Source organism: Oncorhynchus clarkii, chromosome 14 (assembly GCF_045791955.1).
Source record: "Oncorhynchus clarkii lewisi isolate Uvic-CL-2024 chromosome 14, UVic_Ocla_1.0, whole genome shotgun sequence".
Lineage (NCBI taxonomy): Eukaryota > Metazoa > Chordata > Actinopteri > Salmoniformes > Salmonidae > Oncorhynchus > Oncorhynchus clarkii.
In genome coordinates this window covers 9,512,501-9,525,000 of record NC_092160.1, presented here as the reverse complement: position 1 = coordinate 9,525,000, position 12,500 = coordinate 9,512,501, and the positions used below count along the sequence as shown (strand labels likewise).

Here is a 12,500-nt window from a genome sequence, read left to right as displayed (position 1 = left end):
GAAAGTTTTCTGGAAGATTCTTGGCTCTCTCTCAAAGCAAGATGAGACAAGCCCCCCCCCCCCCCCCCCCCCCCCCCCCCCCATCTTACCTGGGTTAGTGGAGCTCAACTCATTGCAGATGAGATGAGAGAGGGAGAGAAAAAGCAGAGTGCATTAGTACATGTGCTAGTGAGCAGTGTGAAGTTGGACCCTGGACTACAGCATGAAGTGACCGGCACCCGGCAGTGCAGGCTGTCTGTGAAGAGGGTGAGTGTTCTTCACGAGGGCCACTTCACAACACTCTCACTTCTCACAGATAGAGAGGGAAAGAGGAGGGGTGGGGAGTCCACTGTGCACTGAGATATCCCTTATCAGGGCCTCAAAAGAGCAATACGATCTTCAAGATACAATTTATAAAACTGGTTGATTGGACAGTCCATTTATAAAATAGGAAACAATTTATTTGTCATATTTTACATTTTTTTAGATGTTACAGAAGGATCTGAGCAAGATGGAAGTTTTTTCCCCCCAACTGCTTGTCTCTGGAGCATGGAAAGAGGTCAGGTTTCAGAACAGGTGCATTAACACTCCTCAGTGTCTTTTGTCTACCCAAAACACAGGGAAAGTTTCAACTCTGGCTTTTCTCTTCTGCTGTTTTAGTGCTGACTAGTCAAGGCATATAGGCCTAGTTTCTGGAGAAAAATAGGATAGTGGCGATCAATTGGTGTGCTAATGGACCCGCGAGTCACTTTACAGTGTACTGTGGTTTATTAGGATCCCCATTAGCCGACGCCAATGACGACAGCTACTCTTACTGGGGTTCGACAGGTGCTCAACAAGAGAGACACTCGTTAGCTGTAGCTATTAACTAAAGTCAACCTCTATGTTGTCTTCAGTTTAGTCTGGGTGCCCTTGTTCAGAGTCGTGCTAAATGCTGGTGTAAAGACTAATTATTGCTCACCTTTGAAATGCTTTTCTGTATGGCAGAGCAGCCTCTTTGTGTGAGCCATGGACACTACCTCCTCGTTTTATCTAAGTCCTTCTAAAAAGACCGAAAAGTGTTTGTGTCCCCCTTTATTTCTCACTGCAGTGAGTTGGTCCCACAGGAGAGGAGAGAGGGGCCTTATTCATGTGTGTGTGCACATGTGCGTGCGTGCCTGTATGTGTGTGTGTGTTCCTTGAGTGTGTGCACATGCGCGTGTCGGCAGGTGTGCGTATCGAGCTCTCCGGTTGGAGGGTTAGCTGGTAGGAGGCGAGAGAGAGTGTGCTCATTGGCAACAGAACCAGGAACATGTTGACAGTTCTATACAGTTGAGGTCGGAAGTTTACATACATTCAGGTTAGAGTCATTAAAACTTGTTTTTCAACCTCTCCACAAACTTCTTGTTAACAAACTACTGTTTTGGTAAGTCGGTTAGGACATCTACTTTTAGTAATTTTTCCAACAATTGTTTACAGACAGATTATTTAACTTATACTCCCTGTATCACAATTCCAGTGGGTCAGAAGTTTACATACACTAAGTTGACTGTGCATTTAAACAGCTTGGAAAATTCCAGAAAATGATGTCATGGCTTTAGAAGCTTCTGATAATTTACATCATTTGAGTCAATTGGAGGTGTACCTGTGGATGTATTTCAAGGCCTACCTTCAAACTCAGTACCCCTTTCCTTGACATCATGGGGAAATCAAAAGAAATCAGCCAAGACCTCCGAAAAACATTGTAGACCTCCACAAGTCTGGTTCATCCTTGGGAGCAATTTCCAAATGCCTGAAGGTACCACATTCATCTGTACAAACAATAGTACGCAAGTATAAACACCATGGGACCACGCAGCCGTCATACCGCTCAGGAAGGAGACGCATTCTGTCTCCTAGAGGTGAAAGTACTTTGGTGCAAAAAGTGTAAATCAATCCCAGAACAACAGCAAAGGACCTTGTGAAGATGCTGAAGGAAACAGGTACAAAAGTATCTATATCCACAGTAAAATAAGTCCTATATCGACATAACCTGAAAGGCCACTCAGCAAGGAAGAATCCACTGCTCCATAACCGCCATAAAAAAAGCCAAACTGCACATGGGGACAAAGATCGTACTTTTTGGAGAAATGTGGTCTGATGAAACAGAAATATAACTGTTTGGCCATAATGACAATTGTTATGTTTGGAGGAAAAAGGGGGAGGCTTGCAAGCCGAAGAACACCATCCCAACCGTGAAGCACGGGGGTGGCAGCATCATGTTGTGGGGGTGCTTTGCTGCAGGAGGGACTGGTGCACACAAAATAGATGACATCATGAGGGAGGAAAATTATGTGCATATACTGAAGCAACATCTCAAGACATCAGTCAGGAAGTTAAAGCTTGGTTGCAAATGGGTCTTCCAAATGGACAATGACCCCAAGCATACTTCCAAAGTTATGGCTTAAGGACAACAAAGTCAAGGTATTGGAGTGGCCATCACAAAGCCCTGACCTCAATCCTATAGAACATTTGTGGGCAGAACTGAAAAGGCATGTGCGAGCAAGGAGGCCTACAAACCTGACTCAGTTACACCAGTTCTATCAGGAGGAATGGGCCAAAATTCACCCAACTTGTTGTGAAAGGCTACCTGAAACGTTTGACCCAAGTTAAACAATTTAAAGGCAATGCTACCAAATACTAATTGAGTGTATGTAAACTTCTGACCCACTGAGAATGTGACAAAATAAATAAAAGCTGAAATAAATCATTCTCTCTACTATTATTCTGACATTTCACATTCTTAAAATAAAGTGTGAATCCTAACTGACCTAAAACAGGGAATTTTTACTTGGATTAAATGTCAGAAATTGTGAAAAACTGAGTTGAAATGTTTTTGGCTAAGGTGTATGTAAACCTCCGACTTCAACTGTATATATTTCATTCATGTTTTACTTTTAATAGCTGAGCAGAGAGAGAGAGGAGAGAAGATGAGACTTTATCACTGAGCCAGTACACCACAGAGGACTTTTGGATGTCAGCCTAAAATCATAACACTGGATGACAATAGATTATAATGACTTCGCCCAGACTTAATTTAGACTCAGTTTTCTCTAGGGGGGAAGTAGCTCGTGAGGCTGGCTGTGTAGAGCAGGTGGATCAGTAGGCCTCTCCTGTCTGTACAAGTGGATATATGCAGTTTAAGAGATAAATGGAGGATGGTGACTAAGGCAGTCACGTGGAGGAGAAGACAAATGGGGTGTAGTCATCTTGCCCAGGTCATTTACAATGTGTCTGATCCTGTAGACATGTACTCGTGGACATCAGACAGGCCTACAGCAGTCCACTGAAAACAAAACACAGTTGATGCCATCATTTCCTCATAGAATTCATCATCTGCACTGTAATAATATCGTCTCTGCATGTGTTGATTTCATGAAAACATTCCGGGACCACCACACTCTGCTTGGATGGTCTGGGATCTGCGCATGCCGTTGCATTTGCTTGCCTTCCCTTAAAAAGGGCACTGTCTGGTTGGGGTCAATAGCACGCCAGTCTGACCTTAGATCTGCTGGTATTGACCTTGCAGATGGTAGACTGCAGTCTGCGCGCATGCCTTGCTTTACCCAACCTCTCACACTCTAGAATGATTTAAGAATGACCTTGGGACACGCAGTGATAACGTTTGGCTTCCATTTGTCTCTATCTGTTTGCCCCGTACTCCTCCTCCTCTCTTTCCCTCCCTCCCTCTCTTGGTGTTACTTTAGGGGTATATTTTTTAAGTTGTTTAGTGAGCTTGCTGTTCTCTCTCTGTTTCTGTCTCTCTTCCTGTCTCTTCCTCTCTCTTCCTCTGTTGTAGCAGACTGTGTTGTGTTGCAATAATTCTCTAGTGGTTGCTGATGTGATGTTGTTGCTGTCTTCTCTTATGCCTTTTGTTTCTTCCCTGCGTTGTTCTTCTGCCTGTGTTGTGGTGAGCGCTCCCCTAACCTCAGTTCATTCTGTTGTGGCACCACCGCAGTCCAGGATGACGCTGCTCCCGGTACCCAGGAGTACATTATGTTGCGGCAGGATTCCGTCCATTCATCGGCGGATTTAAGGAGCAAAGGGTCCCCCTTTCGTGCTAAGTGTCACGAAATCTTCTGCTGCCCGCTGAAGCAAGTGGTCAACAAAGAGAGCTCAGAGCCTGAAGGTTTGTCCGCACCCCCCCAACCCCCCTGGTTTGTATCTGTTGCCTTTTTTGTTGCCTTTTCCCCTCTCTATCACTCTCTTATATTCTGTCTGAACTGGTAGTTCTCCCCTCCTCCTCAAAACAAAGTTTCCTTTCATTCCTGTCCTATTTTTTAAAAGTATCTGTCCTGTGCGTGCTCTCACTCATAGTGCGTGTCTGTGTGTGCGTGTGTGTGTGTGTCTTATGCTTGCCTGTGGAGCACAGCCCACCCAAACCCCCTCCAAACATCAGACTTGGGTCATTGTCACCCAGGGGCACATGCTCCAGCCAAAATAAAGAAATAATAAAACCCCCTGAAGGGTTATAGAATGACGCATCTGCTGTCCACAATACTTTAGCGTTTCTATTTCAACCACAAGGCTTCGTAAAATAAGAAGCTTGCAACTTGTGCTACAGTCCTATCCCTCTGTCCGTATAGCATATTCACATTAGGGTCATAGTAAGATAACGCTGGTGCGGTATTGGCATGTGCCCCACCTATTAAGTAACTATCCGACTCCCCCATGCCCAAGATCCCCCACCTCTCTTTCTCCTTCTCCCCATCTCTCCTCCCGCTCGCTGCCCCTCCCCCTTTCTCTACCTGTCCTCCTCTTCCCCCTTCTCTCCTCTCCGTCCTCCCCCTCTCCTCTCCCCTACTCTCTCCTCTCTCGCTACCCCCTTCTCTCCTCTCCCCTACTCTCTCCCCTCTCTCTCTACCCCCTTCTCTCCTCTCCGTCCTCCCCCTCTCCCCTACTCTCTCCTCTCTCTACCCCCTTCTCTCCTCTCCGTTCTCCCCCTCTCCCCTACTCTCTCCTCTCTCTCTCTACCCCCTTCTCTCCTCTCCATTATCCCCCTCTCCTCTTCCCCCTTCTCTCCTCTCTGTCCTCCCCGTCTCCCCTACTCTCTCCTCTCTCTCTACCCCCTTCTCTCTTCTCCGTCCTCCCCCTCTCCGTCCTCCCCCTCTCCCCTACTCTCTCCTCTCTCTACCCCCTTCTCTCCTCTCCGTTCTCCCCCTCTCCCCTACTCTCTCCTCTCTCTCTCTACCCCCTTCTCTCCTCTCCGTCCTCTCCCTCTCCTCTTCCCCCTTCTCTCCTCTCCGTCCTCCCCCTCTCCCCTACTCTCTCCTCTCTCTCTACCCCCTTCTCTCCTCTCCGTCCTCCCCCTCTCCACTTCCCCCTTCTCACCTCTCCGTCCTCCCCCTCTCCTCTACTCTCCTCTCTCTCTCTACCCCCTTCCCTGGCGCTTGCAGACGCATGATGGTTTGGTTTGCCTGTGTATAGTCATGCTCATTGGGGAGAGGGGTAGACACCGTACAGTAACGTTAGTGTGCTCTTAACACCTGCATGCCGAGGCATTGTGCATGTATGCTTAAGACTAGGGGTTGATTGTCTATTGCCTGAGGCTTGTGCCATGTTCATCAGTAGAGTACTAAGATTGCAAAATATGAAGGTGCCTTCCTTTTCAGACTTCCAGACAGCTTGGTAAGCAAGATGATTCCCTGTGGGTTATAGTACATTTGCAGTGTAAGCTGGTTTGTCATGTGGTCTCACAGCTACATGATATCATCAGGTAACAATCCCCTGTTGAATCAGATGAGTGGGCTGCTCTTCAACATGGAGAGAGAGAGAGACAGAGAGAGACAGAGAGGGAGAGAGAGAGAAAGAGAGGGAGAGAGAGAGGGAGGGAGAGAGAGAGAGAGAGAGAGAGAGAGAGAGAGAGAGAGAGAGAGAGAGAGAGAGAGAGAGAGAGAGAGAGAGAGAGAGAGAGAGAGAGAGAGAGAGAGAGAGAGACAGAGAAGAGAGAGAGAGAGAGAGAGAGAGAGAGAGAGAGAGAGAGAGGGAGAGAGAGAGGGGGAGAGAGAGAGAGAATGAAGAACGAAGAACTACAGATCTATTATTCAGTTTGGCTGCAACTCCACTGTGACGTGACTGAATTTACAAAGGAAGGAGGGGAGAGAGACTGCTGCCTTATGTAACATATTAGCTGGGGTGTCATTAACATTTAATAGACTGATGTGATGTGGTTCCGTGGTCCGTGGCGGTGCTATGGCCCTATGTTCAGTACAAAGAACCCTCCCAGGCATTACCCTAACACCAGTGGTGTAAATTACTTAAATAACAATAATACTTGAAAGTACTACTTCATAAGTAGCTTTTTGGGGTATCTGTACTTTACTTTAAGATTTATATTTTTGACAACTTTTTCTTCACTGCATTCCTAAAGAAAAGTATGTACTTTTTACTCCATACATTTTCCGTAATACAACAAAGTACTCATTACATTTTGAATGCTTAGCATGACAGAAAAATTGTCATATTCCCGCACTTATCAAGAGAACATCCCTGATCATCCCTACTGCCTCTGATCTGGCGGACTCACTAAACACACATGCTTCATTTGTAAATGTGTTGGAGCATGCCCCCTGGCTCTTCTTAAATTTAAAAAAAAACAAGAAAATGATGCTGTCTGGTTTGCTTTATATAAGGAAATTGAAATTATATATACTTTTACTTTTGAGACTTAAGTATATTTTAGCAATTACATTTACTTTTGATACAGTACTTAAGTATATTTAAAACCAAATACTTTAAGACTTTTACTTGAGTCATTTTCAATGAAGGTATCATTACTTTTACTCAAGTTTGACAATTGGGTACTTTTTCCACCCCTGCCTAACACACAGCAGTCTAACACACAGCTGCCTCTCTCAGGAACACTGTCTGGACATACAGTACTGGAGTGGTACTACATAATTAGCAAAAAGGGTTCCATATAGTATCAGAAAGGGTTATTTGGCTTGTAAGGATAGCAGACCCCTTTGGGGTACTATATAGAATCCCCTTTTAAAGGTTCTATAAAGAACCATGCTCTGAAGGTTCTATATACAGTAGAATGTTTATGATGCTATAATGAACCATTTTCTGAACTGCAAATAACCATTTAAGGGTTCTTTGAGTGATCATGGTTCCACCTTCGGAAAGTATTCAGACCCCTTGACTTTTTCCAAATTTTGTTTTTGCCTTATTCTAAAATGGCTAAAATTATTTTTTCCCCCTCAGCAATCTATACTAAATACCCTATAATGAAAGTATTCAGTATTCAGGCCCTTTGCTATTAGACTTGAATTTGAGCTCAGGTGCATCCTGTTTCCATTGATCATCCTTGAGATGTTTCTACAAGTCCACTTGTGGTAAATTAAATTGATTGGATGTGTTTTTGAAGGGCACACACCTGTCTATATAATGTTCCACAGTTGACAGTGCATGTCAGAGAAAAAACCAAGCCATGAGGTCAAAGGAATTGTCCGTAGAGCTCAGACACAGGATTGTGTCGAGGCACAGATTTGGGGAAGGGTACCAAAAAATGTCTGCAACATTGAAGGTCCCCAAGAAAATGGAAGATGTTTGGAACCACCAAGAATCTTCCCAGAGCTGGCCGCCCAGCCAAACTGAGCAATCCGGGGAGAAGGGCCTGGGTGAGGCAGGTGACCAAGAAGATGATGGTCACTCTGACAGAGCTCCAGAGTTCCTCTGTGGAGATGGGAGAACCTTCCAGAAAAACAACCATCTCTGCAGCACTTCACCAATCAGGCCTTTATGGTAGATTGGCCAGACGGAAGTGTCTCATTAAAAGGCACATGACAGCCCGCTTGGAGTTTGCCAAAAGGCACCTAAAGACTCTCAGACCATGAGAAACAAGAGTTTCTGGTCTGATGAACGCAAGATTGAATTCTTTGGCCTGAATGCCAAGCGTCACTTCTGGAGGAAACCTGGCACCATCCCTACAGTGAAGCATGGTGGTGGCAGCATCATGCTGTGGGTACGTTTTTCAGCGGCAGGGACTGGGAGACTAGTCAGGATTGAGGCAAAGATGTTCAGAGCAAAGTACAGAGAGATCCTTGATGAAAAGCTGCTCCAGAGCATTTCAGGACAAGTCTTTAAATGTCCTTGAGTGGCCCATCCAGAGCTCGAACTTAAACCAGAGATCAAACATCTCTGGAGAGACCTAAAAATATTCTACTGGTCAAAAATTTGAGAACACCTACTCATTCAAGGGTTTTTCTTTATTTTTGCTATTTTCTACATTGTAGAAAAATACTGAAGACATCAAAACTATGAAATAACATGCATGGAATCATGTAGTCACCAAAAAAGTGTTAAACAAATCAAAATATATTTTATATTTAAAATTCTTCAAATAGCCACCCCAAAAGCCCACTGCTTTGCACACTCTTGGCATTTTCTCAACCAGCTTCATGAGGTAGTCACCTGGAATGCATTTCAATAAACAGGTGTTCCTTCTTAAAAGTAAATTAGTGGAATTTTTTGATTTGTTAAACACTTTTTTGGTTACTACATGATTCCATATGTGTTATTTCATAGTTTTGATGTCTTCACCGTTATTGTACAATGTAGAAAATAGTAAAAATAAAGAAAAACCCTGGAATGAGTAGGTGTAGCTATACAGAGACACTCTCAATCCAACCTGACAGAGCTTGAGAGGATCTGCAGAGAAGAATGGGAGAATCTTCCCAAATACAGGTGTGCCAAGCTTGTAGCGTCATACCCAAGAAGACTCGATGCTGTAATCGCTGAAAAAGGTGCTTCAACAAAGTACTGAGTAAAGGGTCTGAATACTTATGTAAATGACATATTTCAGTTTTTTGTTTTTTTCTAAATTGGCAAAAACTTTCTATAAACCTGTTTTGGCTTTGTCATTATGGGGTAATAGTGTGTTGATTAATGAGGGGGGAAAACGATATAATCAATTTTAAAATAAGGCCGTAACGTAACAAAATGTGGAAAAAGTTAAGGGGTAGAACCATCACCCTTATAAAAGAACCCTTGAAGAACCCTCTCTTGAAGTAACTCTGTGTGTAGTATTTCCAGTGGTACCGGAACAGGGTCTGTCCTTCAGAGAGATGAGAAACTCAATATACAGTAGGATCACTGTTTGCTGCCAACAAAGACTGAGCTTCAATAACACATCATGACAACAGTGAGCGAACTGACATTTGCCGTCTTTTCCAGCTCCAGTTGTACATTTGGATGTTTGTAATTACTCTCCTTTAACTGACTATGTAGAACACATGGAATGGGGAAATGTGTAATGTACTGCAGATGTGAGGTTACAGGAAATTATAGGGGACACTCGGTTGTTCTTTAATATCTGCCGCACTCACATCAGGACACTTTCTGCTGCACTCCCCTCAGTACTATCTCTGCTGCACTCCCCTCAATACTATCTCTTCTGCACTCCCCTCAGTACTATCTCTGCTGCACTCCCTTCAGTACTATCTCTTCTGCACTCCCTTCAGTACTATCTCTGCTGCACTCCCCTCAGGACTCTAGCTCTGCTGCACTCCCCTCAGTACTATATCTGCTGGACTCCCCTCAGTACTATCTCTGCTGCACTCCCCTCTATACTATCTCTGCTGCACTCCCCACAGTACTATCTCTGCTGCACTCCCCTCAGTACTATCTCTGCTGCACTCCCTTCAGTACTATCTCTTCTGCACTCCCTTCAGTACTATCTCTGCTGCACTCCCCTCAGGACTCTAGCTCTGCTGCACTCCCCTCAGTACTATATCTGCTGGACTCCCCTCAGTACTATCTTTGCTGCACTCCCCTCTATACTATCTCTGCTGCACTCCCCTCTATACTATCTCTGCTGCACTCCCCACAGTACTATCTCTGCTGCACTCCCCTCAGTACCATCTCTGCTGCACTCCCCTCAGTACTATCTCTGCTGCACTCCCCTCAATACTATCTCTTCTGCACTCCCCTCAGTACTATCTCTGCTGCACTCCCCTCAGTACTATCTCTTCTGCGCTCCCCTCAGTACTATCTCTGCTGCACTCCCCTCAGGACTCTAGCTCTGCCACACTCCCCTCAGTACTATCTCTGCTGCACTCCCCTCAGTACTATCTCTGCTGCACTCCCCTCAGTACTATCTCTGCTGCACTCCCCTCAGTACTATCTCTGCTGGACTCCCCTCAGTGCTATCTCTGCTGCACTCCCCTCTATACTATCTGTTCTGCACTCCCCTCAGTGCTATCTCTGCTGCACTCCCCTCAGTACTATCTCTGCTGGACTCCCCTCAGTACTATCTCTGCTGCACTCCCCTCTATACTATCTCTTCTGCACTCCCCTCAGTGCTATCTCTGCTGCACTCCCCTCAGTACTATCTCTGCTGCACTCCACTCAGTACTATCTCTGCTGCACTCCCCTCAGTACTATCTCTGCTGCACTCCCCTCAGTACTATCTCTGCTGCACTCAAATCAGTACTCTTTCTGCCACCCTCATGTCAGTATTCTTTCTGCCACCCTCACATCAGTACTATCGCTCTGCTTCACTCACATCAGTACTATCTCTGCTGCACTCCCCTCAGTACTCTCGCTCTGCCGCACTCACATCAGACCTCTCGCTCTGCCGCACTCACATCAGTACTATCTCTGCTGCACTCCCCTCAGTGCTATCTCTGCCACACTCCCCCCAGTACTATCGCTGCTGCACTCCCATCAGTACTCTTTCTGCCGCCCTCATATCAGTATTCTTTCTGCCACCCTGACATCAGTACTCTCGCTCTGCTGCACTCACATCAGTACTATCTCTGCTGCACTCCCCTCAGTACTATCTCTGCTGCACTCCCCTCAGTACTCTCGCTCTGCCATCCTACCTTCAGTACTCTTTCTGCCGCCCTCATATCAGTATTCTTTCTGCCACCCTGACATCAGTACTCTCGCTCTGCTGCACTCACATCAGTAATATCTCTGCTGCACTCCCCTCAGTACTCTCGCTCTGCCATCCTCACATCAGTACTATCTCTGCCGCACTCCCCTCAGTACTCTCGCTCTGCTGCACTCCCCTCAGTACTATCTCTGCTGCACTCCCATCAGTACTCTTTCTGCCGCCCTCATATCAGTATTCTTTCTGCCACCCTCACATCAGTACTATCGTTCTGCTGCACTCACATCAGTACTATCTCTGCTGCACTCCCCTCAGTACTCTCGCTCTGCCGTCCTCACATCAGTACTCTCGCTCTGCCGTCCTCACATCAGTACTATCGCTCTGCTGCACTCACATCAGTACTATCTCTGCTGCACTCCCCTCAGTACTATCTCTGCTGCACTCCCCTCAGTACTCTCGCTCTGCTGTCCTCACATCAGTACTCTCGCTCTGCTGCACTCACATCAGTACTATCTCTGCTGCACTCCCCTCAGTACTCTCGCTCTGCCGTCCTCACATCAGTACTCTCGCTCTGCCGTCCTCACATCAGTACTATCGCTCTGCTGCACTCACATCAGTACTATCTCTGCTGCACTCCCCCCAGTACTATCGCTGCTGCACTCCCATCAGTACTCTTTCTGCCGCCCTCATATCAGTATTCTTTCTGCCACCCTGACATCAGTACTCTCGCTCTGCTGCACTCACATCAGTACTATCTCTGCTGCACTCCCCTCAGTACTATCTCTGCTGCACTCCCCTCAGTACTCTCGCTCTGCCATCCTACCTTCAGTACTCTTTCTGCCGCCCTCATATCAGTATTCTTTCTGCCACCCTGACATCAGTACTCTCGCTCTGCTGCACTCACATCAGTACTATCTCTGCTGCACTCCCCTCAGTACTCTCGCTCTGCCATCCTCACATCAGTACTATCTCTGCCGCACTCCCCTCAGTACTCTCGCTCTGCTGCACTCCCCTCAGTACTATCTCTGCTGCACTCCCATCAGTACTCTTTCTGCCGCCCTCATATCAGTATTCTTTCTGCCACCCTCACATCAGTACTATCGTTCTGCTGCACTCACATCAGTACTATCTCTGCTGCACTCCCCTCAGTACTCTCGCTCTGCCGTCCTCACATCAGTACTCTCGCTCTGCCGTCCTCACATCAGTACTATCGCTCTGCTGCACTCACATCAGTACTATCTCTGCTGCACTCCCCTCAGTACTATCTCTGCTGCACTCCCCTCAGTACTCTCGCTCTGCTGTCCTCACATCAGTACTCTCGCTCTGCCGTCCTCCCCTCAGTACTCTCGCTCTGCCGTCCTCACATCAGTACTATCTCTGCTCCACTCCCCTTAGTACTCTCGCTCTGCTGCACTCCCCTCAGTACTATCTCTGCTGCACTCCCCTCAGTACTATCTCTGCTGCACTTACCTCAGTACTATCTCTACCTAATCCCACTGTGATCCCCATCACAACGCTGTATTACACACACTTGCTTCACAGAACAACACATCAGTAGCCTGTATCACATCTGCTGCACTATCAGACTCTATCAGACTCACCAAGGGCATGAGATCAGAGGGATATACAGTACCCACAGGGTCAGGTAGGGAGGCAGCCACTCTTC

General features: G+C 46.4%; 1 protein-coding gene across 3 annotated transcripts in view; it reads left to right on the top strand.

Moving 5' to 3' along the window:
* Nucleotides 1-12,500, top strand: part of LOC139366232 (fibroblast growth factor 13) — a 251,853-nt gene that overhangs the window by 95,741 nt on the left and 143,612 nt on the right. For 2 of the 3 annotated variants that reach the window (XM_071103482.1, XM_071103483.1), the window contains exon 3: nucleotides 3,956-4,126. The exons of the other annotated variant lie outside the window; for it this stretch is intronic. In XM_071103482.1, the coding sequence (XP_070959583.1) occupies nucleotides 3,956-4,126 (171 nt within the window). The remainder of the gene's footprint in view (nucleotides 1-3,955; nucleotides 4,127-12,500) is intronic. 3 annotated transcript variants of the gene reach the window in all.